Below are 26,979 nucleotides of genomic sequence, written 5' to 3' on the forward strand. Positions count from 1 at the left end.
TGCACATACGTGCGCGCGTGTACGTTTGTATGCGTGTGTATACATACACTATCAACTTCGTAGAAAATTCGCAAGAGATAAAAATCATTAATTTTCTTCTCATAGCACTCTAAGAATTTTTAAAAAATTTTTTATCAATTTTTTAGTACTGCAGTTTCTTATTTTTACCACCATAAGAAAATAAAAAATTCTAAAAAAAATTTGAAAATATTCTCAGAACTTTATAAGAAGAAAGTAAACATTTTTTTATCTCTTGCTGTTTTTTTTGTAAAGTTGATAGTATTCAAATAAAAAATTATTGAAAATCAATATTTAGCGATTTTTAGCAATTAATATCTCATTAACCATTGCGAAAATTGTAAAATGGTACAGGACTTTTCGACTCAGTCTAGTTTAGTTTATCATTTTACCTGTTCAGGATAGATGATGCCAAATTTTAGGGACCCTGTATATATTGAAATGCAAATTTCTCTGAAATTTAACTAATCAGCTGAATCTCGTTGTTTGATAAAAAAAAACATTTTAAAGTAAAAAGGAAAAAGAAGTATGATTACTAACGGGAATACAGAATTGCTTGATGTCACGTTGCATCGCGTCGCATCATTTCGAGGGCAAATCTAGTAAGCTAGGACAGGGGCTATTAATAACTGTTTAGGATACCGTACCTGGCTGCCGAGCGCGCGGTACCGTCCGCGTCTCGACGACCGGCGTCTCAGTGTCGTCGCGACGACCGACGTTACATTCGTCGTTCCGTCAGGTCGTATACTAGTTCGTGGAATTCGAAAGTCCTTCCACGTAATTGCGATCGACTTGTTTTTAATAGCCGAAGTGTTGATTCGAGTTCAAAAAAAAAAGTTATTTCGTTATCTCCAACTAGATTTTATCGTATCAAAACTGAGGCACTTTAAAACTTATTCATCTAGTTACGCTTCGTCGTGATATTTTAACGCCGAAATAGTGTAGTGCAACGTACTTCTCGAAAGAATATGAGAAGATTATACTATGCTCTTCATATAGTGCCAGATGCTTGACTGATACGAATTCTTGTTATTTGAATCTGAGTGGATATATCAATGTGTTAATTGTATATACGTTTAGTTTCATTGATTGTTCGTTGTTATATTTTTTATGCCGATCGTTTCATTTTTGTCATACACTTTCCTATCGAATCGATACTCTCAACGCGTTATTTACCGTAGAGACATTGTGTAAACGATTTTCGAGGTTTCGTTACACACACACACACACACACACACACACACACACACACACACCACATATCACTTGCTGTTTATTACGTTTAGACAGAGATTTTTTGTTTTTATGATTTTTACAACCTGAAAAATTAACCTGATATTTTGGAATGTCAATTGTGATTCGTGAATTTTTTTGAACAAGTTTGCGCCACGCAATATTGCGGGAGTAAAGACAGAAGAGAAGAAGGAGAAGGAGAAGAAGGAGGAGGAGAAAACGGTGGTGGCGGAAGAGAAGAAGGAGGAGAAGGTGAAGGACTCTAATTTGAGTTCGCAAATCGCTCGTACCTGACAATGGTACGTTTTCCGTGTGACCATCGTTTTCCGGGAGTGATTCACTTTGCGCTTCTTTTCGCTTGGCTGTTCATCGATTTTTGGCATGAATTTTTTCGCTTAAGGAGTAACTTAGAGTAACAAAAAAGAGATAGATGAAATAAAAAAAAAAGAAAAAAAAAGACAAGAGGACGCGTTGGAATTGTTTCCTTTAGCTTTTTCGTTTGTATATATAATTTCCTTAAATATATTCTAAAATTTGGCGCGTGAAAATTTCTTCCCGGTTTTTTAATCCTAACAGTAGTAATAACGAGATTGTTTTATGTTTCTGATTTTTATCTGTTTTTGAAAATAAGTAACAATATTACATAGCAAATGAATGTGCATATAAATACGCCATCGTACGTTTGTAAACCGTCCGTGAATGACGGTCTCATCTCTCAGAGTTGAGTTTATTTTTCATTATTTTATTCGTATGTTCATTTTTTTTGTTTACTTATTCATCCTCTTGTCTGATAATGGAACATGTTTGACAGGCATTTATCCATTATTTGATGAGACGTCAAAAAAAAAGCGCGAATCATAGATGTATCTCTTCTCCTTCGATTTTTTCCTTTCTTTTTATTGTCAAATATCTTAAGAATCAGACAAGATTCTCAAGATTCAAGCTAGAACTTTCGATGTCTTAAAATTTAAAGTATGGCAAGTTTAGAAAAGCTCTTTCAAACAAAACTGTAAAATTTAATAATGATGATTTGAGATTTTGTTTGAGAAAGGAACATTGTCCCGCTTTTAATGTTAGACACGTTGCTTCAAGAAGACAATCGTTTAACAAATATCAAAATGACTCTACATATGCGGTAACAATGGTCAGTAAAAGTTATGCGTGATATTATTGTACGAATTATTCAGAAAATGTAGAATATATGAACATAACGGCGTTTACAAAGATGATTCTTCGACGGTGTAAGATTTTTGGTCAAAAGTGCGGATAAATATGTTTGTCAAATAATTGGAAAATGCATAAGGAGGAAGAAGAGTGCGCGAGCGCGAAGAAGTTTTAGAGTTCAAAGGATTTTTGACTGTTGATTCTTGTGTGCTCAGCTGATTGCGTGGAAGATTTAAAGTTATAAGGAAGTTCGATCACTTCTTCTCGAGAATAGATCGGTACTGATGACAGCTGTGAGCAATTCGCAACTGAGCCGTAGAGGAGTTTTGGGATTTTCGCAATCATTACCCCGAGGATCCTTGTTTCTAATAACTGGACACTGACAGGAGGGACGGACAGACGGTAGTGTTACAGCGGCTACAGTGTTTGTGAATACTCGATGGTTTGTGTATGATGGTTTGTTTTTAGTAGTAATGTTTGTAAATATTCAAGATATATAGATTCATGATATATAGATAATAATGAAAAGATTCTATCGATAGAATCTTTATTATAAATATGAGAAAGGGGGGAGGGAGGAAGGGAGAGAGAGAGAGAGAGAGAGAGAGAGAGAGAGAGAGAGAGAGAGAGAGAGAGAGGAACTATTGAATTAAATCATTACTATTGAGGAAATTTTCCAGTGTCTTCAGATAACATAAGAATTTAATCAAATATTAAAAATAGAATTTTTTTCATTTATTAATCGTGTAGATTTCTATAAATAATTTAACATTTTAAGTAATTTAACTTTTAAGTAATTCAATTGTAAGCAAGGTATAAAAATTTTGAAGTGTCATATAGATATAAAAGAAAAGAGTTTAGAGAACATCTTGAAATTCAAAAAATAAAGTTTCACTATATCATTTTCGTGAAGAGTAAAATATAAAATGTTCAATTCTCTTTAAATATGATGTCGCACTAGAATTATGACAATGTGGTTTTAATTACGATTATCAATAATTAAATTTAAATAATTATTCTATAAATACAATATTATAAATAAACTTTCTTCAATAATTTCCATATAAACTTTTATTTTTACTATAAAGAATTACAAAATTACAAAAAAATGTTTAATTAATAATAGCATATTATAGTAATAGCATATTATAGTTTTTACTGCTTAAATTTTATTTATTATTTATTTTTTAGAAGGTGGCAGTGACATTTTGAATCTTTTTTGTGCTTTTGTGCTAAGATAAAAAATTACATGATCCTTTTCCATTTTTAAACTAGGGAACTTCCTTAAGTATCCAATCATCAAGTATCATCAGTATTCATCAAGTGTCAAATACTTTAATATGTCTGATATTAAGTGACTTGTACTAAATTTTATTTACACATGTAAAAGAAACTATAAATTAAGCGAATAAGAAATAAAATATTATAAATAAAATAAGAAATTTATAAAAGAATGATTAAATGAAATAAATGAAGAAAAAAGGATAAAGAGGGATAAAAAAATTTCTTATGTATATATATATATATATATACATAGAAATTCCATATTATAAAATATACATAAGTATAGATATCAGCCTGCTGCTCGCACTGATGAAGTGAACTTCAAATGAACACATTCATGAAACTTAGCATTCCAAGAATGGATATGAATATATAGACAACTCGCGAAACACATTGCTTCTATATAGAAAGTACCCATGGAAATCTCAAAAGTATTGTACGTAAATTGTCATAAATTATTCCATTATTGCATTATATGAGTCTCAGTTTATGTGAGTCAGTTTTTTGAATATTTATTAATTTGTATAACTTCATTATTGCTATCTATCACTTCAATTTTTTTCCGCTATTTATCTTTGCTTTGCTATTGATTAAACTTTTTTTTTGATAAAGTTAAGGGAAGCATATTATTCTTTAAAACGTATCACTAAATGATATACTTTTTTAAAATCACAAGTAAGTGATTTTTTTTAATAACTTATTTTTCTATCAACTTTAGCTAACTAAAAACTTTAAAGAATTATATAGGGAGATTATATTCATTAAAAGATACAATGATAGATCTCACATTATCTTTATTATATAACGAGATAAATAACATATATTTACCTATTTTGTTGATAAACATATTTCAAAATGTATTAAATTAATCTCAATTGAATTAGTTCGGAATGTCATTTGCTCTTGCGTCAATTTTTTTATCGATATCCCCTATTTACAATACTCAATGTTTTTATTGACAGTCGAAAGTTGCATGTGTGCTTGAAAGCGAATTTCAAACTGTGAAATGCAAAAGCTTAATAAACGACATGAATATGTACAATCCTATGAAAAGAATAAATATTATATGTTTGCAGGATGAATTCCATCCATTTATCGAAGCTCTTCTACCATTCGTGAAGTCCTTCTCGTATACATGGTTCAACTTACAAGCTGCCAAAAGGCGATACTATAAGAAACACGAAAAGCGAATGAGTTTAGAAGAAGAACGTCAGTGTAAGGAGGAACTTCAGGTAAGAGATTATTTGAAATCAGTTAATAGGCATTCCTCTTTGATTTTTTTTATATTAATATATATATATATATATATATATATATATATATATAGAAATTAAACTGTGAGGTGAATAAATCGATTCTCGTTTAACATTTAATTCGTGGCAAAGATTGTATGCGTTTAATAATGAATGCGCGCGCGCACTCATTATTAAACGATTATAAATCTTAAAGCTGTATAATATCAGTAAAAGTAAGTGCCAAAAAATTAGCCAAAAAGGTCAATATCAGTAAAAAAATTTTTTAGTTGTAAATACATCTTGACATCAATTACAAAAAACAAAATAAATAATTTGGCTTATAAATAGTTTACGCAGCGCAATAACTACATTTTGTTGCAGTTTTAGATAAATAAATTTTAAACGCGTAAATGGATTCAAATAAACTTTTACATAAATATTTATTATAGTTTTATTAGCAAATATAAAAAATTTGATTCGCAGTGTTATTTCTTCAATAAATTTGCAAATAAGTACTACAAAACGCGATTTTAAGGTTCAAAGAAAACAAAAAAATTAAATAACTTTAAACCTATAAGAGAATTGTATTCAAGTTTTATAAAGATACTTAGACGTAATAATAGAACAATCTATGAAATTTTTATATTTTTGATACTGCTTTGAGATATGACATCCTTAATAAATAGAATCTTTCGATTAATTTTCTTCTCTAACCCATCGTTATTCTCATTCGATGATACCACAACTGGACGTGATATTGTTGCTAATGCTGTTGTTGCTTCTCTTCATCCATCTTCGTTCATGACAGAGTTCGATCAATATTTTAATTTCGCGATGTTGCAGTATTTAGTGGAAGAGTGATCGGCATTAATTAGTGGCACATAAGTGCTCCTTCTTCCTCTATTTTTAGTGTATTCGTCCTATTTCCAAAAACATGTGAAGAATGACACATGCAAGTTCACATTGCTAATTATAAGCAAAAAAATCTACATTTAACAATAAATTCATGAGACGAAATATTTTTTTAGAGTGACCCATCAGATAAAATTTTATCTAAATTACGTTAAATTTGTCTACGTAATTACAATCTGTCTATGAACATGAATGAAAGTAAAAAAATCATCTAATAAACAAAATATAATGCTAAAATGTAGAAATACTGGAATAATGTAGTTTATAGGGTGACATGACTACATTTCAAGAAATCAAAATATATAATTTTGTTTTCTTCTTTTCTTTTAAAATTACTTTTGAAAATGATAAATTAATAGATGATAAATTAATGTATATATATATATATATATATATATTACATATATATATATATATATATAATTATAAGATAGTTTACAGCTGATCAAGAACTAGTTCTTTTCGATAGAAGGGCGTTCGTTTGCTCCTAAATTTAATTAGATTACTCAGCTGAAACGAGCGAGAGAAATACTTTTGAATTTTGATTGACTCGAGCGACACAGGATTGCAGGATTGTTACGAAACAATTTCTCTTAAGATGAATAATTGTCGAAAAGTAAAGCGAAAAAGTAAGTGAATCGAAAGATATGATAATTTTATGTAACTGTTGATTTAATTTGATTGTTTTGCTAAAAGTGAGATATATATCTTCATATATACGTCATTATTTGATTGCATTGTAACTTTTCAATCGCATAACATTTATATTTTGTAAGCGTAATAATGCACAATATAAATTGCAGAAAAAAATCCGGGAATAAAAGGGACATGGATGGATAATAATGAGAGATACGAGTCGGACTATGCGCGACGCGTTTGTCGTTTAATTTCGAGACAGGCCGCAGTACGATATCGACTACTTCACTTTGGGTGTAGGGCGCTGTGAGGGATTGAGACAAGCAAATAGCATGAGTAAGAGATAGGAAATCAGAGTGAAAGAAAGAGAACATAAATGATAGACGGATAGATGAGGATAAACTAAAGTAGAAGAGAGTACGGTGTAGTGCGGTGCGCCGTTTCCTGGAGCGTCGCTTGCAAGAGGAGAGAAGAGCGTACGTATGCGAGGAGAGTACATGTGTGTGTGTGTGTGTGTGTGTGTGTGTGTGTGTGTGTGCGCGCGCGCGCGCGTGTGTGTAACTTAGGAAGGGAGTGGTGAATCGAAAGAGTTCTCTCATGCGAAAGGAGTAAAGCGATCGGAAGGATCTAGAGTGAGAGTGAGAGTAAGAATGAGTGAGCGAGCGTGTGCGCGCGAGTGATGTGTGTGCATGTATGTATGTGAAGAGGGTAAAGGGGAGAAGCATCAACATCCATGAGAAGTTCGCTATGTGAATCGCACACCGAGTTTTCGGCAATGGGAATGAGTTGGGAGAGGGTGGGACGGTCTGTCGGTTGGGGTGGTCGAATAATAGTGTTGGAGGACATAGACATGTAGCGCATACGCCGTCGCGACGGAGGCTGTGGCTACGTGGCGCCTACCAACCACCATCTATAATCTCTATGCAGATATCGATTTTCTACTGTATTTCCTAAATTTATGCAAACCAGTAACGCACTACGTTTTCTACCGTACTACTTGTCATTCATATTGTCTCTTTTTCGGCTTGTTAATCGAAAATTATAAGTAACATAATGAATTCGGTTTGATAGATTTTATATTTCGTAATTATCATTCGTCCAAAGGGAATAGTAACGTACCAATCGTCTGCGTTTGTGTTATTGCGAAATTAATCGCTTGAATGAAACAGACTGTTTTTCAACCAAAATTCTTGATAATATATGCTAAAATTAATTTCAATATATTTGTTGTTCTTTACATCGTCCGATTATCTGATGTATTATCGGATAATTTGTATAGGGTAACTGTCCCAATTATTGTGCCTGTTCCTATTAGTGTTGTTTTGTATTTCGATAAGTCATAAAGAAAATTAGCATGAATAAATAAGAAAAAATATTTTTTCTTGTTAAGTTAAATTATTAATGTATACGATATCGAAGATAATATTTTATTTTTTGAATATTACAGTATTTTAAATATTTTTCAAAAGATATGAGGAATTTATATGAATCCAGTAACGTACCGCAAGATTTTAAGCTTGTACCTATTAATGTGCCCTGTATTGGAGCTGAGAACGTTATGTTATGAGTGTACATTGAAATAAATATAATTGAAATAATGATTTATGTAACTTAAACAATTAGCTTAAATTTATTACCTGTTTTAGTAACTATATGTTAAAATGAGTTAAATGTGGATAGGCATATAAAATGGGGGCACATTAGGGCCATCGGCGCATGGAGGACTCACTAATATAGGGACATGTTTTTTATTTTTATCAAAAACATTATGAAGTATTAACATTTTTTAGATTAAAAAAATATTATAAGAAAAAGAAATAGTTAAAAAACAGATATTGATTGCAAGCAGATAAAATTAAAGCTACAATATTTAATAATTACTTCAGTAATGAACAAGTTGGCTAAAAGGCATATTAATACGGAACAGTTACCCTAATTGGGTGTTTTAAGGCATTTTGTTATTTGGCCGGTAATTAGAAGGTTTCAAATATTAGGTGTTGGAATTAATTCGTAGCGTTTTACAAGTGATGGGAAGTACTTTCATTAATGTATTTTTTAATGCTCATGTGAAATAAATAACATTCTTTCATTAAAAAACGCTACGAATTAATTCCAACACCTAATAAATAAATAAAAAGTGGTATATACAGATATTGATAACAAAGACATATACCACATGTTGGATTTTCATAGCAAAAATTCATATATATTTAAAATCTTGATATAAAATTTTACATAAACGTTTTGGCCAAAATTTGGCCATCTTCAATATGCCACTAATGAATCATAAATATAAAAAAACTCTCTCTCTGTATAAAAGTCAATTAACATAACGCATATTTATGAAATTAAAAAAATGTCAATAATATATATATATATATATATATATATATTAGGTGTTGGAATTAATTCGTAGCGTTTTACAAGTGATGGGAAGTACTTTCATTAATGTATTTTTTAATGCTCATGTGAAATAAATAACATTCTTTCATTAAAAAACGCTACGAATTAATTCCAATACCTAATATATATATATATATATATATGGTATATATATATATATATATATATATATTTAAATATGTCAAAGATACACGTTAGTAAGAGTTTTAAAGTGAATGAATCTCTTCAATATTATTATTGTTTTTTTATTATATTTATGACTTTCTTTATATTTATAAATTTTTTAATTATATTTATAACTTATTAACACACTTATGACACACTGAAAATGACTAAATTTTGACCGAAACGTTTATGTAAAATTTGATATTATTAACTGAAGCTTTTAAATATATAACTTTTAGCTACGGAAATTCAGCGTGTAGTGTATGCTCTTATTATCATCATTGTTTACAATGTTTCAATAAAATAACTTCGTGTTTTAGTATCACAAAAAATTCTTTTATGCATTCTATTCGTTTTAACTTCATATAATATGTTAAACGTAAACGAGACGATCCTCTCTTGTAGAGTTTGCTATTATATATAATATTAAGAATCTTTATTTAGACCGTGAGAAACACAATCAATACTAAAATTTAAAAATGCCTATTATGATCGAAACTTGATCTTCATTGCTTTTAAATAATTCAATCTTGAATTACTAATTTATACTATATGTATACTTGCATATATGTTTGCTATCATATTGTAGACTTTTTGAACTGCTGAATTGTTTTTTTGGACTATAAACGCAATTGAAACTACTCTAGTAATCGCGAATTAAATTGACAAGCAATTTTTAATAATTTGATGCTACAATAAATCATATTATAAAGATGTTAATATGTTGAAAACTATTAATAAAAAATATGGTATATATGCAAGTACATATATAATATAAATTAGTAATTCAAGATTGAATTATTTAAAAGCAATGAAGATCCAACTTCGACCGTAATAGGCATTTGTAAATTTCTAGTATTGCTATTATATGTTTAAACGAAAATACATTTACAGGTATATTTAGCATATCTATCTATGAAAAACGTCTTTTTGAATATTTTCATGTTTTTATAATAAACGTTTATTTCTTTATTATCAGTTTAAAAAAATCAGAAATTTTTTGGGGTGTAAAAAAAACGTTTGAGTGTAGTAAAAACGGAAAAAATACGTATATAAAATAACATTAAAACAGTGTATTTGGACAAATGTTTCTGATAAATTAATATGCTAATTCAACGAGTAAATCTTTACGTCGGCTTATATATATAACGGCTTTAAAGTGTTGCACTTTAAAATGTTAAACTATAAGAAAATGCAAAAAAAATCGATTTTTAATTTTATGAAAAAACAAGTTAAAATATTCGACAAGATTTTCATAGAAGGTTAAATATACGTGTAAATATTATATATTCTCATTTAAATATGTAATACCAGGTCCTGATTTAAAATACTAAAATAATAAAATATATTCAGAAAAACGTTTTTAATAAATGGATATACTAATTATACGTATAAATGTTTACAAGTAAACGTTTTTCTGAAAATGAATATAAACAGATAAACATTTCATGTTTACACATATCATAAAACGGAATAAAATCAGAGTTCTACTCTTCTGCAGGATCTATGATTTATGGATCTGAAGAGTTATGCGAAACGTATAGATTTATTATTAAGCCAACACAAATTACCAAAACAAATTGATTGTGAGTAAGAACACACTGTGAGAAATTTATAATATAAGTGAATCTCAAAACGCTTATATTCAGTAACTGCGCATCATTTTGCAATTGTTAAACAAAAATTAAAAAATTGCGAGTGTGTACTGAATTGAGAAGCACAAGACGGGGAAATAAAACGAAAATGTTGTTTCTCAAACTTCCCTTAAAGAAAAACTGACAAACATGTCGACGATTTCAATTTTGATATTTTCGGAGGTTGTATTTGGAATGGAAAAAAACAGCGAATGTCCTAGATATTGTAGATATTACTGGCTTTTGAATCGGACTGATTCGAGAGATAGTAATACCTGTAGTATCTAGAGGCGAACTAGGTAGATTTCGGAATATTGCTTATAAAGAAATTGTGAAGTCGCTTTGTTTGTATGTAATAACGTAAAAGGTCGACAGACATACATGGCTGGAAAGTTCGTCAAATTAATAAATATATTAGGTGTTGGAATTAATTCGTAGCGTTTTTAATGAAAGAATGTTATTTATTTCACATGAGCATTAAAAAATACATTAATGAAAGTACTTCCCATCACTTGTAAAACGCTACGAATTAATTCCAACACCTAATATATTTCTTCCAAATTCTTTCAATCCCACTTGCAATTTTCTTTGTTCTTTTTCAAGTACAATTTATCCTTATCGAACGACAACACAACTTGAGATGAAATGGTTACGTTGCCCGCGACTTCAAATACGATGCTTTATTTCGCATTGATATATTAAAGAAAGATCTGGTTTCATTAATTGTAAATCTGCTAGATTCAACCAGTATGTTTATTTGAATCAAAATTCTTGTAAGAATTACCAGAAGATCATTTTTTAATGAAATCTAATACTATTTGCTATCTCTTGTAAAAACCATAGAGCAATCCTTATGGTATTACATTTTGAATTTTTAAAGATACATACTTTAATAACCTTAGTTTGTCTTTTATGTTTTATTAGTTAACATCAATAAAATGTGCAGCGTTGTTGCAAATACATAAAAAACAACTGACACTTGGAAAATAAATGCTCAGGATTGGCAAGTAACGCGTTATTTGTAACGTCGTTACCGTTACAAGTTACTTTTTTCGGTAACGAATGTATAACGACGTTACATTTTCTTCTGAGTAATGTTCATGGTAACGCAATTACATTTTTGGGATAACGGTAACGATTTCACTAATTACTTTCATCATTACTTTATTTCTAACTACATAAAAGTTTAGTCGTAATTAAAGAAAAGCCCTAGAAAACAGAAATGAAACATTAACGGTCTGATTAGTTGTCACGACGCCTTTTTTTCATTCACAATTTACACGTATAGACTAATTCAGATATAATTTTTACAGTAATATATTAAATATATATATACAGTATATTTAATTTCTTAAAATAAAACTTTTTCTGTGTCATATCTTACAAATTAAATATATGTATATAATGCAGATTACAAACAATATTATTTTTTTATTATAATATAATTTTACCCTTAGAGTATTCATGATGAGTTATTCGTATCTTGTTTCTCTTCTTCGAAATACTGCACCTGGCTAAATAATTCTTTCTACCCTTTCTTTTTTTTTAAATATGTAACTTCATAAATGTTTTTTAAAGATATTAGAATATATATATAAGAATCTTTCATAATTTTTGTATATTTGCAAAAATTATGAAAATTAACCTATACACAAATGACCTATCATGCATAGTAAAAGAAAATTGTATATATATTAAATATATATATTATGTATATATATTAAGCGTTAAACATATAATTTAAAGATATCTTATTAAAAGTAATACAAAAATAAAATTTATTTAAGTATAAAAATTACAAAAAATGCAATATATTATGTGATATGAGCAGCATCTATTTCATTCATAAAATAACGCACAATGTTTATTATGGGCATATATTTTTTGAGTTCTATTCCTCTAATAAAAAATAAAATTTTCACATCATTTTTACATTTACCGAAAAAAATCTGCACATAATATTTTATTAGTGTTAAGAAAAAAATAATATTTATAAAAAATTATATAATAATATTTTATTAGTGTTAAGAAAAAAAAGTAACGAAAAAGTAACGATTCGTTATATTTTGAGTAACGATAGCGGTAACGAGTTACTTTTCTAAATTAATAGCGAGTAAGGAGAATGAGTTATTTTTTAGGAAAAAGAACGGTAACGGTAACAAATTATTTTTATGAGGTAACGTTACCAACCCTGCGTCTTCAAGCCCAATAATTTTGGGAATGGTAAAGAATGCACTAGCAGTTTTTTTTTTTGTAAGAGATTTAGTACTGAAGAATACTGAAACTTTTATTTATATTCAATATTGCCCGAATGCAGTAGATACACAACATCACACACTACATAATTCACATGAAATAAAATTACATAAAATAGAATCTTACTATGCCTTTTATATCATTTTGAATTATAAGATATTGATCTTCAGTGTTTTGTGTACAGAGCAATACTGAATAAAAATAGAAGTTTCAGTATTCTTCAGTACTGAATCTCTTATGAAAAAAAAAACTGTTAGCTTATGGTAGTGCATAGTAATAACACTATTAACATTTAATAGTGTTACTACTGATATGTAGTGGTATCACTGTTGAACCACTGCTACTAGCGTTTAACACTATTGCAATACAGCAACTGCTAATGTACACTATTTTTAGTAATATCACTACTGCAGTAATCTTTAACATTATTAGAACTAACAGTAATACTAGTAGTCGTATTCAGCACTACTGCAGTAGGTACTACTATTGTAGGTACTACCAATGTATATACTACTTGTATTCGCTGCTACAGTGACATTAACAGTGTTCATCACTATTGTAGTAATGATATTATTAATATTTAGTTCTAAAGGGTGTCTCAAAATGACCTGACATTTTAATTTTTTTGTATTAATAAAACATATTATTTATTTGAAAAGTACACATGTTTTTAGTTTAATATAAAGTACAAACATGGAGGTTATATGTGGAACACAATATCCGATAAATGCCGCCTCGACTCTGTTTGCAAACGTTCATTCTTTTGACAAAATTTTCAAAGACATTTTGGCATAATTGCGGACTAATTTCATTAATGGTACGTCTAATTTCTTCCTTCAACTCCGGAATGGTCTGTGGGTCATTGGCATACACTTTTCCTTTTAGAAAACCCCAAAGAAAGAAGTCCAATGGCGTCAAATCGCACGATCTTGGTGACCAATTCACATCGCCGCGGCGCGAAATAACACGACCATGAAACACAATTTGAAACACAATCACAATTTCTATGCGTTGCTCGATCGTGTAATTCTCCATGACTAAACCTCAATACTTCCTGATGCCAGTTGTTAAAGATTAGTACGTTACGTTCGCTGCAAAAAAAATGGCGCGCAATTTAAAATGTCAGATCATTTTGAGACACCCTTTACTATAGTATTCTTATTATAGGGAAGAGTGGAGTAAATCGAAATTTGCAGCTTTTGCTTTCTATAAAGTGTAAATAAAGTTCGATCATAAAACCGAAGGTACTGTTAGAAAGATTATTTAATTCCCTTCATTTTTGCTTAAGATCATTTTGACGCACCTATCATCTGTGTTAAACTATTATGGAAAATGTAAAAATGTTTTTCTGATCCGGAATTGAAATCATTGGTTCCAAATCAGACACTTCTATTTTTATGGATTTTTAGATAGAATTTTAAAATATTTTAATGTATTTTTGTTAAGTATTGACTAAAAATGAATAATTTAACAGTCAAAGATAAAAATTTTATTTAAAAAAAAAAAGTTTATATTTTATCAGAATTAAAATCAATAAAACTCAATTAATCTGAGTTTGATGACTCATGACATTTTACTGATTTAATTCCTTGGATTAAGATCTGGTTGACCGATCACCAGTATTATAACCAAGCCTATAAATCTTTTGTACTGTTCGATTTGGACACGGGTCCTTTCGAACTTTGGATAAAATTTTACAATAAATAAACCCCAAAAGTGCTTACAAAACTTGATATTTTTGAATTCTACATTCTTCAATTATCTTAAATCAATTACTTTTAAAATGTTTAACATTTTTTAAATAATGATTTACAAGAAAATTTCCTTTTTTAAAAAAAATTTTCGCACGATAACTGAAAATACATATTTGTGTCTATTCTATGAATGTTATAACAGAGAACTGTCAAACTTCCGTAGATCCCATATGTTCGTGGCAATTGAATAATCAGCGTGCACAAATATATGAGAGAGGTGTAACAGAGACCTAACGTAAAAAGAAAAAGTAATTAATTTTAATTGTCATTGATATCTACATACTATATATTGACAAGTCAGGTTGCGAACGACTGTCTTCCGATCAATTCTTAGTCTAACATTACTTGTATATTATAAACAAAACAGGTACGTCAAATATGTTGCTGCGCTTTCTCATTTTAATGTATTGTTACACTTTATATGCCTTTCGTACTTTAAGTCTATTATAATTGTAAGAAATTCCCATACAACAGTTTTAAAAAATGTCCAAAGGACGTCTACATCATAAGGATGTTTTCAATATGCCGTTAGGAGAACTGTGTTCTATGGGACTTTTTAAATAAAGATACTTAAAAAATTATTTTGATTTCACTTCTTTTTTTATGATATTATTTTTGATTTTTTTTGCAAAATACACTTGACGTCTTTTTTTTACACTTTTAATTTTTATTTCTGTGGATTTTACGAATTTTTGCTAAGTTTTTTTTGTTATTAGTAATAATACATTTCGTATTCATATTCAAAAGATAATATTATATTAGGTTGGTGCATATGAAATGTCGGATTTTTAAGTGAATATATAAAACTGCATATCTTTTTTCAAAAGCTGTTTATTTAATCAAAATATGCTTCATTTGTTTCAATACACTTTTCCCAACGAGATTTTAATGCATAGATGCCTGTCTTAAAGAAATTCTGATCTTTAGAATCAATAAACTCTGATATGGAATTTTTCAATCTTCATTTTCTGTCTTCATTTTCATACTGTTTAGCTCGTAAAAACTGTTCTAAATGTTTAAAAAAATGAAAGTCGGTTGGCGAAAGATCCGGTGAATAAGCTAGGTGCTGCATATTTTAATTCATTTAATTTCGCAATTATTTTGTACGACGTATGCGGCCGAACGTTGTCGTGGAGAAGTATTGGGCCATGCCGATTAACAAGTGATGGGTGTATAATTTTCAATTTTTCATGCATTTCATCAATGTACTGGCAATACTTTTCGGCTGTAATTGTCTCCCCAGTTCGAAGGAATGAGTAATGAATTACTCCAGTCACATTCCATCAAACTGTTATTAAAATTTTCCGTGGATAAAGTGATAGCCACAAGCCTCATTCCTATCAAGCCACCGAACACACCTTTTCCTATTGTCGTAAAGAACCCATTTTTCATCACAAGTAATAATCCGATCGAAAAATGGCTCTCGATGAAATCGGGTTAGTAATGATGAGCATACGTTCAATCGATCCAACTTATTTCGCTCGGTTAGTTCGTGCGGTATCCATTTATCCATTTTTTTCACTTTGCCAATTTCAGAAAGGTGTCGCAATATCATTATATGGTCAACTTTCATTCTGGTAGCAAGTTCCCTTATAGATACAGTTGGATTCGTTTCCACCAATGCTTTCAGAGCATCATTTTTTACAGACGTTTTGGGTCTTCCACGCGGTTCATTTTGTAGGGAAAAATCACCAGACCAAAATTTTTCAAACCAACGCTGCACTTTTCGATCGTTGACAGTATTCTCTCTAAATGCCTGGTTTATATTGCGTGCAGCTTTTGCAGCATTATTACCAAGTTTATACTCATATAAAAAAATTACATGAATATCGGTTGAATTCATATCCTTGCGAAATTCAAAACAAATAACGAAATGGAACACTTTTGAGAAAATCTTCTTTGTTGAATTGTAACTCTGGCAATGGACAATACGACTATAAACGAGGTTATTTAAGGCCAAAAACAAAAGCATAACGAAAACAGGGAGACAAACGTTCATATGTAAAGAAAATCTGACATTTCATATGCACCAACCTAATATATGACAGCCCGGAAAAAATTCTTTATGTATAATTATATACAAAGTTACATATAATTGTGTATGAGCAATTTTTTTATATTTCTTCAAACTTATTTTTTTTCTAAAACGAATACTGTGAAAATTATTCCTTTAATTATTTTATATGTTTTCACATTACTATTATTATTTCTGTTACATTAAAAAATAATTTTACAAAAAAAAGAGGGATATATGAACATATAATATATGGACATATTTTATATATAATTGTATATGTTTATGAATATTTATGTATGTTTATACATATTTATACATATTTAAAAATTGTTAATGGATGACAATTTCAAATTAATGTTACTAGATATTGTATCTCTCGTGACTAACATTTTATTAGACATGGCTATCGATTATGTGAATAAAAATTGGAAATTTTTAAATCTCTTTTTTTAAATCTCAAAAAATGTGACTTACCTAAGACAGAATTCCTGATTGCGCGATAATCCGGAATTCATTCTAGATTCAACATATTTCACATTCAACAATTTATAAATTTCGGCATGCCCAATGGGGTTTCCGTTGTCGCCCATCATTGCAGACCTAGTAATGCAAAAATGAGAGAAAACGTCATTGTTGTCTTATAATAGTCAGTTTCTTTTCTATTATTCGGTTCGTTGATGATCTATTTTCTTCTTCTGAAATTAATTCGTTTTGATTGTTTTAATTCTTTTTACTCACGCCTCCAATTTATATTAGAAGTAGGCTCATTAGTAGATTTATTAAACTTCCTTGACGTCACAATCATAATGAAAAGAAAATATTTAATTATTTGATTGGCATCAAAAGCCAACTTTTTCGGAAAGGTTTTTAAATTATTTTTCGAATCATCCTGTCACTCAGAAAAGAGGGATAATTTCTAGTTTGGTTAACAGAGCTTTATCACAATATATACAGTAGCGCAACTCTTCTGATTTTATGTTGATTGTGCAAAATGAAGTGCACATGCGCGAAATAAGTAAGTTGACCAGTAACGCCATCTGAACTTCTATCTCACTTTTTTCTTTTTCCGTTCTTTCTCTCAAGGCCATTTAAATGTTAAAGTAACTGAAATATGGATCAAAGAAAGAGATAAAAGAAAAGCATGATTAATTTCGTTTAATTAATTTAATTTAGTTCATTGTGAAGTGTTATGAGAAAGACTACATGTTAACAGAGTAATAGACATAAAATATAATACAATGGATTGTAGTAGACAGAAATATACAATAAAATACAATAGAATAGTCATTAGTAGCTTGCAAATGATTAGACATCAGCAAAATTGCTGTTACAAAGCCCACCAGCAACAAAATCGAAAATAAGACAACAATGCAATGAGAAGTAAACCATTAACTGAAATCACACACACACACACACACACACACACACACACACACACACACACACACATGCACCATACCTGCAAACACACCATACCTGCAAACACACCATACCTGCAAACACACCAATTTCGTCAGTCTTGCTTAAATACTGAGTGATATGTACAATTGCTGGATTGCTTTCGTTTTAGCTAGAAATCTGCGTTTCATGTGATGCAATTCTAATAATTTACTAAAACGCAAGCGGGAATAGCGGGATCTAGCAGGAAAATAAGCATCATATGCCGCAGTCGTTAATTAAAATATTTTTACAGTATAATATTTGTATAATAACATTTATATCATTTTATATTTTCTTATTTTTATATTTTTTTTTATTTTGCAATGCATTACAATTATAAATCTATGTCTTTTAATTTTATTATATTTGGATTAAAAAATATACTTTGATGTACAAACGACCTACAGAGAGAGAGAGAGAGAGAGAGAGAGAGAGAGAGAGAGAGAGAGAGAGAGAGAGGGGGGGGGAAGGGGGGGGAGAGGGAGAGAATAACGCTACTGTATATACTGTTGTCTGATTCGGAATTTTTTATCAAAAAAATCTTACTTATTGAGAATGATTATCCCAAGATTCATTTTTGATGCAATCAATGATAGAATTAGAAACATACAGCGTGAAGGAGCAGCGCTACATTATTGTAAAAATAAAAATGAGGAGAATGAAATGTTACTACATCATGGTTTATTGTACCATTTATTTCATCGATAATCGGTAAATTTAATAAATTTAATAGAGAGGACATCAAAGTTTCATATTATAACTCAAATAAATTGAATAAATTTATCAAAGTGCAAAAGGATACCAGACAAAGAACAATGAACAATGTATTTGGTTGGCAAGGAAGTAATTTCGTTTTTTTAGCTCAGTTGTATATACAATATCTTCGTCAATAATGAATGAAATTTAAATTTTAAAGGGTTTTAAAGCTTGAAATCTCTACTTTTAAAAACTTACTACATTTTTTAAGTTTATATGAGTGTGGTAATTTTTACATACCAAAAATTACGAGCTGAAAAAAGAAAAATTTTCTTCTCCTTTTGTGGGTTTGTAACGTGCCTAAAACAAATTTGAGAAAATTTTTTACCTATCGTGAAAGCTTGATAATTTCCCTACAAAATCATTTCTTTAAAATATTCTTACGATTTTTGTTTACTGAGTTATCGCGGATTAAATAAAAGAATCATTTTGATTTTAATTGCTCATAACTCCGTTAAAAATTGTCGCATCGCAATTTAAAAAAGAGATTCTTAAGCTGAAATTTTACTCTATCAAGATATATTTATATTGGTTGGTAAGAAAGTAATTGCGATTTTTATTGATAGATGTCTTTAAAAAAAACGCAATTACTTTCTTGCCAACAATAGTATACAAAATATTTCAACGTAGTATACAATATAGTAGACAATGTAGTATACAAAATGTTTTAAAAAACAATGTAGTATACAAAATCATGTGCAACAATTGTGATGCATTATATATCGGACAAACGGATAGACAACTTAAAACTAGAATTGCAGAATACTGCAATCATATTCATTGGAATACATCTACCTGTTACTGAATATAGAATGTAGATGACACATGATTTTGACTACAACAACATCCAGATATTAGAACCGTGTTACAATAAATGCTTAATTTCCGAGATGTTAAATATCAAAAAGCAGAAAATAGCAGTCGCAATATTTAAACAGACACCGAGAGTGTCTTTACAAAGCGTATTCATCTATTATAAACAAAATTTGACATTGTTCTTATCGAGTCGTTTTGTCAATCTATTAATCGTTCCTCGACAAAACAGATAGTGACAGTCTGTCGTGCCGCTAACATAACGTTCAAATAATTTCTTTGGATGATTTGATCTTTGCACAAAATTAATTTTGTTATCATAGTAGGCTGCTGGAAAAGTTTCTGTAAACAACGAAAAAAAACATGTAAAATTCGGTAAATGGCTTTATTGTTTTTCGAAGTATTCGCGTTTAAGATCGACATTTTTGCGTACGCTCTAACCAATTTTCGAAGCATTTTTTCCACTCTAAGGCTGTAACCTCAGAAATCAGTGTACGAAATGTTTCAACAGCTGCTTCAGGCGACTCAAATCGCTCATCACGCATCTTCTTTTTAATGTTTGGGAACAAAAAGAAGTCATTAGGTGATAAATCAGGTGAATACAGGACAATGAGTTATCAATTCGACATTTTTACTGGATAAAAAATCAACGATTTGACATGCTATGTGACAACTAGCGTTGTCATGATGAAGGATGATACGATTTCGGTTTGTTCTACGCAATTCATTTATGACTTCTGGCAAAAAAATTGTTGTATACCAATCAATATTTATTACAGTCCTTCGATCCTCTAAAGCCACGGTTGCCACATGTCCTGTATAACTGAAGAAACAAGCAATAATTTGCTTGGTAGCACTGCGTGAACGAACAACTTTTGTTGGTTTCGGTTCATTTTGAAATAACCAAACAGTGGATTGTCGTTTACTTTCGGGCTCATACAAATAGATCCATATTTCGTCCCCAGTAACGATGTTGTAGACCAAATTTGACCGACCTCGATTGAATTTCTTGAGCATTTCTTTGCTCCATTTAACACGAACCTGTTTTTGAGCTTCGGCCAATTATGTGAGATCCAACGACTGCAAAGTTTCCATACGCTCAAGTGATCATGCAAAATTGTATGCATTGCTTTCATGTCAATGTCTAAGGATGTCTGAATCTCGCGGTATGTCATACGTCTCGCTCAATCATTTCACGTACAGCATCAACATTAGTAGCAACAACAGACGTGGATGGACGACCTTCACGGAATTCGTCACAAAGAAAGGTACATCCACGCTGGAATTCGGCAAACAAATTATAAACAGTCCTATTGAATGGTGCTTCCCCAAAAATGGTTATCCCCAAAAACCAAATGAAGTCGATCGATGCATTGTTTCGGAGTTAAATTACATTTGTAATCATAAAAAATCATTGCCCGAAAATTTTCACGCGAAATTTCCATTTTCTCACAAAATAACTTCTTTTAAAATATTATGCAAACAAAACTAGTGGGCTTGAGTATAAACTGTTAAAATTACTGAATTATAGGTTAAAAACATCTAATTTTACGGATATGATAGTAGCAGAACATTGGTGCCACTGAAAGTAAAGGGTGTTTCAAAATGATCTGACATTTTAAATTGCGCGCCATTTTTTTTGCAGCGAACGTAACGTACCTTTAACAACTGGCATCAGGAAATATTGAGGTTTAATCATGGAGAATTACACGGTCGAGCAACGCATAGAAATTGTGAAAATCCACTACAAATATAATAAACATTTTGCAGAGACGGTTCGAAGTTTCATGGTCGTGTTATTTCGCGCCGCGGCGATGTGAATTGGCCACCAAGATCGTGCGATTTGACGCCATTGGACTTCTTTCTTTGGGGTTTTCTGAAAGGAAAAGTGTATGCCAATGATCCACAGACCATTCCGGAGTTGAAGGAAGAAATTAGACGTACCATTAATGAAATTAGTCCGCAATTATGCCAAAATGTCATTGAAAATTTTGTCAAAAGAATGAACGTTTGCAAACAGAGTCGAGGCGGCCATTTATCGGATATTGTGTTCCACATATAACCTCCATGTTTGTACTTTATATTAAACTAAAAACATGTGTACTTTTCAAATAAATAATATGTTTTATTAATATATTAAAATGTCAGGTCATTTTGAGACACCCTTTATTAGATTGTAGAAACTTTTCTAGCAGCCTACGTACTAACTGTGAAGTACGAGGGCAAGTCAATAAGTTTTTAGGAAAACAAAATACATTTTTTTTGATCGATTCATTTTTATTTCTCAACATAGTCTCCTTTCAGCTCGATACACTTGATCCAACGATTCTCCAACTTTTTCAAGCCGTCCGAATAATATGATTTGTCTAACCCTTCAAAACAAGCTTCTGTTTCGGTGATGAGCTGCTCTTTGGTGGTGAATCTCTTTCCTCCGAATCATTTCTTCAGGTTTGGAAACAGGAAATAGTCGTAGGGGGCTAAATCTGGCGAATATGCTGGATGGAGAAGCAATTCGTTGCGGAATTTGTTGAATTTGGCCATCGGTGTCAGGCACGTGTGAACCCGTGAAGAGCACTTTCTTCTTCGCCAAATGGGGACGTTTTTTTTTTAAAATGTTGTTGAAACAGTCCAATAAGGCTGCATAGTAATCGCTATAGATCGTTTGCTTCGACAGAAGGTAATCGATATGTATGATCACGACGGCCCATACTTGAGCGGTGGCGGTGGCGACGCGCAGGAAGAAGAAAGGAGCGCTTCGTCGCCGCTCGAATATGGACCGTCCTACGAATTCGCGCGGCGCGGTTTAACTGCATATTGGCTTAGATGTTTCCTTTTCTAATTCGAAAATTACAGCGAGTATCTCAAAATGGTATAAGAATTTTTTGTTCCCTTTGATCCATTCTTTGCCCCCAATGTGGCCTCGACTCATCTTAAGAGACACCCTGTATACAGTCGCAAACGCTGGTGCAGATATGCTATGAACATTATCCAACTCGGCTTTGATTTTTTTCGGCGTTAAATCTTTCATATGTAGATATTTGATTACTGCAAGAAACTCGTTTTTTTCCATTTTGCAAAAAATACAAAGATTGTTCGTTTTAATCGTCTAGAAATGAAATTACGCGATGAATTCCGCTCAAAATTTGACAGTAATGAGCTGAAAGATGCTACTTGTCAAAAAGTAATGTGACTGCGAATGCCCTCTGACAGATTTTCTAAGAACTTACTGACTTGCGTATATTTATCGTCACTATCTGACTGACGTATTTTTCATTATATTCTATATAATTTTACATAATGATTTGGACGAAGTATTTATCCCATGAAACGATAATTGCGATCATGGTGAGTGTTTCATCGAGATGATGTTGTTGCTTACATTTTACAGAATATAAAAAAGATAATTTTTCTAAAGAATTTTATTTTATCAAGTTATTTATTTATTTATTTATTGATGAATGAATTTGTCTTTTTGATCAGAACATCGTGAAATTCTTTAACAATCGATCATCAAATCGTTTGTGAGTAACTGGCATCTTCTATGTAATGTTCATCGAGATCGCTACATAAATTGGAACATTACATCATGATTTTTATCTCTTTAACGATGGTAAGGTAAATTAATGTAAGGTGTGAAGATGATCATATCTGAAGATGACTCAATATAAGAGCCGAAACATGTAATGATATCTCTGTTTATTTTTATACGTTTACATTTAAACAAATCGACTCTTATTTGCCTGTTTTATCATTATATTGTTATACATATTCATCTATGAAAAATTTTTTACTGAGAGATACGGGAGAGATATAAAAAAGGTGCGAGAGCTGCGAAAAAAGTGCATAAGAAGTGTAGGAAAAATGCAGAAAATAAATACAAAAAAGTGCAGAAGAGGTGCAGAAGAAGATATAGAAAAAGTGTATAAAGTGCAGAAAAGTGGATAGTATAGATAATATAAATAGATAGAAATAAATAAAATACATAGATAGGTAAATAGGCTATAAACGTATATAGATAAATAGATAATGTGTATAAGTAAATAGATAACGCAGATAAGCAAATAAGCAGATAAATAACATAATTAGGTATATATAAATATAATGACAAGTCTCATTTATTGCTGAACTGACGATGCAATACATACTTTATTTCGATGTTTATTAATAGTTCATGAGCATGCACGCCCGCAGCAATGCTATTTAGCTTCGAGCTGTATGTATAGTAAGAGATTTTTTTATATATGGTTTATATATAGCTATATATAGGATCCCATAATTCATTCGACAATGCTCATGAGCAGATAGAGCGGACTGAATCGAAAAGTCCTCTATCATTTTACAATTTTTGCAATAGTTATATTAATAACAAGATATATATTTACTAAAAATCGCAGAATATATTGATTTTTAATAATTTTTTACTCAAATATTATCAACTTTACAGAAAAACAAGAGACAAAAATTGTTTATTTTTTTCTCATAACGTTCTAAAAATTTTTTCAGAATTTTTTAATACCGTATTTTCTCATGTTGTAAAAATAAGAAAATGCAGTACTAAAAAGATGATTTGATAAAAAATTCTGAAAAAAATTTTTAGAGTTTTATGAGAAGAAAATAAATAATTTTTGTCTGTTGCTGTTTTTCTGTAAATTTGATAGTATTTAAGTCAAAATTATTAAAGATCAATTTTTGGCAATCTTTAGTAATTAATATTAGAGATACATCGGATATCCGGAAAGTATCCGGTATTTGGCATTATCCGGCACTTTTTTACTATCTGACCGGATAGTCGGATATGATTAGTATCCGAGAATATATTCGTTGAAATTTAATATCATTAAATTGATTTTTTCTTATACAAATGTTCTAGAAATAAATATGCATATTTATGATTTCTTATATATTGTATAATATATTGTATATATTGTTGCTATATCTTTTACATATTGTTGCAAAAAAACAATTTCTTTTTCTATAGGTTTTTTCTTTTTTAAAAGCATTTTCTCTGAATCCGGTCGGATATCCGGAAAATGTCGGATATTCGATTCGAAGAAATTATCTTTTTGGATATCCAATGTTACATTTTGTCTGGATATCCGATATCCGGTATCCGATAATTTTACAATCCGGTGCATCCCTAATTAATATCTTGTTAACTATTGCGAAAATTGCAAAAAGATAGAGGACTTTTCAACTCAGTTTAGTCCGCTCTACCTGTCTACGTTGTCGGATAAAGTACGGGACATCTTGTATATAACCATATAAAAAATATATAATTATATGTAATTTCCTAGTCAGAAATGATAATGGAATCGACATCGAATTGACGTCGATTTGATGTCGATTCCATTATCATTTCTAATTGGGTTATTATATAATTACAAGGTGACCATTAGGATTATGTTGAAAACTGTTATATCTTCCTTTTTTGTTTGTTTTTCTGATTAAGGTTGAGTACTTGTTAATTTCATTTGAGCTTTTGTTGTACCAGCTAGTTTATGAGTGTCTATAGCATGAATGCATTAACAATCAAAGGGAAAATCAAAGGGAAATCAAAGGAATAATCAAAGGGAAAAAATAAGTAAAATTTCTTTGAAAAAAATTAAGAAAAATTTCTTTGAAAAAAATTATTTATTATAAAATTATCTTTATTCACCTACATTAATATTTAAAAAAATAATTGTTTTTTTTTAAAGGAATTTTTTAAAATTTCTGAATATTTAAGTTTAAATAAATTTGTAAAAGATATTAATGAATGAATAGAGGTAATTTTATTATAAAACTTTTGTACAAAACATTTTTTGGTATCTTGAATGGTTTCAAGCTAGATATAAAAAAAAATAACAAAATATCGCTTTATCTATAAAGAATGACTTAATCTCTTAAAATCATATTTTTTCGCATTAATTAATATTTTTTAATTCGTCTACTTAAGTAGCTTATATGTATACAAAGTTTCATTGAAATCATATGAAGTTTCAGAAAATCAAAATTGGATGCTTTGCGAAGTTTGTCTTGTAAGTGTACTTTGTTAAATCATTCATTGAAGAGAAAATTTATTTTTTCGATTTTTAATTTTACCGTCATAACTCCCATAAAAAATTTTTTTTCAGATATATCGTTTTGCGAAATTCATTTTTACATCACTGTTAACTTATGGTAAAATTTTAACCAGTGCGAAGCAGCATACTATACTTATTACTTGCTACGCCCATTATATCAAAATTGAACTTAAAGTAAGTGTAACTTAAAGTAAGCATAACTCTGTAAAATGGTCGCATTTAAAAGTTTTTTTTCATTTTCAAGGGTAAAGTTTGTACTTCAAGAAGCTTTCGATAAATTTTTAATTTATCTTTATTTCCACTTACCATCTTTTCTAAAGTAAGGACGTGTTACATCTTCCAAAATTACATAGTTTGGACGCTATGGGGTGCAATGAATTTTTTTCGCAAATATCATGATAATCACGGTAAAATATGGATTTTTTTTTGCAAATTGAAAAATAAAGCTTTGTATGACTTTTTGTTGCCGAAATACGGTACAAAGTTAGCTATGCATCTTTGTTCTACCTGTAACATTAATATACTCTATATTAATTAGCACTGACAGATACGCACCAAAAAGAAGTTGCTGCTCGGCTTTTGCACATTATATGCATACATGCATATGTGTATGCGTGGACGTTGCGATTGACGCGTGAGTACGTTTACACTTCAAAATCTTGTACTCAATCGTCTTTGAATGATTTCTTGCAAACACATGTATATTGATACAAGCTTTAATTGTAGCCTGAGAAATTTTTTATCATATTCGGTGCTACTTCTAGTTTCTAAAGATTCATTAGCAGTCTTTCTAAACTTTACAGCTTTTTCCCATCATTTCACACACACGAACGATAACGAGTAAGTAAATTTAAATTAAAATAGTTTAAACTGAAGTAAGCACTACCTCAAGTGTTAATATTTATATATATATATATATATATATATATATATACTATATATATATATATATTATTATATAATATGCAGGATTGAGTAGTAATTAGTTAAAACGTTAAAAAAAGTTAAAAAGTTAATAACTTTTAACTTAATTTAATTAATTTTAAATGCGTTAATTTTTAATTTAATTTAGTTAGTTTTAAACTTTAATTTATTAACTTTTTTTAGAGATTAAAAATTTTTCTGTCTCTCTTAAGACTAATATTTTTTTCTATAAAATCTTAAAACACTAAAAAATTAATTAGAAAATTAATTTAG

At 29.9% G+C, this 26,979-nt stretch overlaps 1 protein-coding gene across 9 annotated transcripts in view; it reads left to right on the forward strand.

The window, feature by feature from the left end:
* NfI (Nuclear factor I) overlaps positions 1-26,979 on the forward strand; it is a 380,015-nt gene that overhangs the window by 1,959 nt on the left and 351,077 nt on the right. For 7 of the 9 annotated variants that reach the window (XM_087410461.1, XM_087410479.1, XM_087410439.1 and 4 more), the window contains one exon: positions 4,776-4,931. In XM_087410461.1, the coding sequence (XP_087266587.1) occupies positions 4,776-4,931 (156 nt within the window). Of the gene's footprint in view, positions 1,085-1,398; positions 1,551-2,328; positions 2,858-4,775; positions 4,932-26,979 lie in introns of those variants that run through there. The other 2 variants (XM_087410475.1, XM_087410465.1) reach the window with 2 other exon arrangements.

This window comes from Acromyrmex echinatior, chromosome 1 (assembly GCF_024713525.1).
Source record: "Acromyrmex echinatior isolate Ae372 chromosome 1, ASM2471352v2, whole genome shotgun sequence".
Taxonomy (NCBI): domain Eukaryota; kingdom Metazoa; phylum Arthropoda; class Insecta; order Hymenoptera; family Formicidae; genus Acromyrmex; species Acromyrmex echinatior.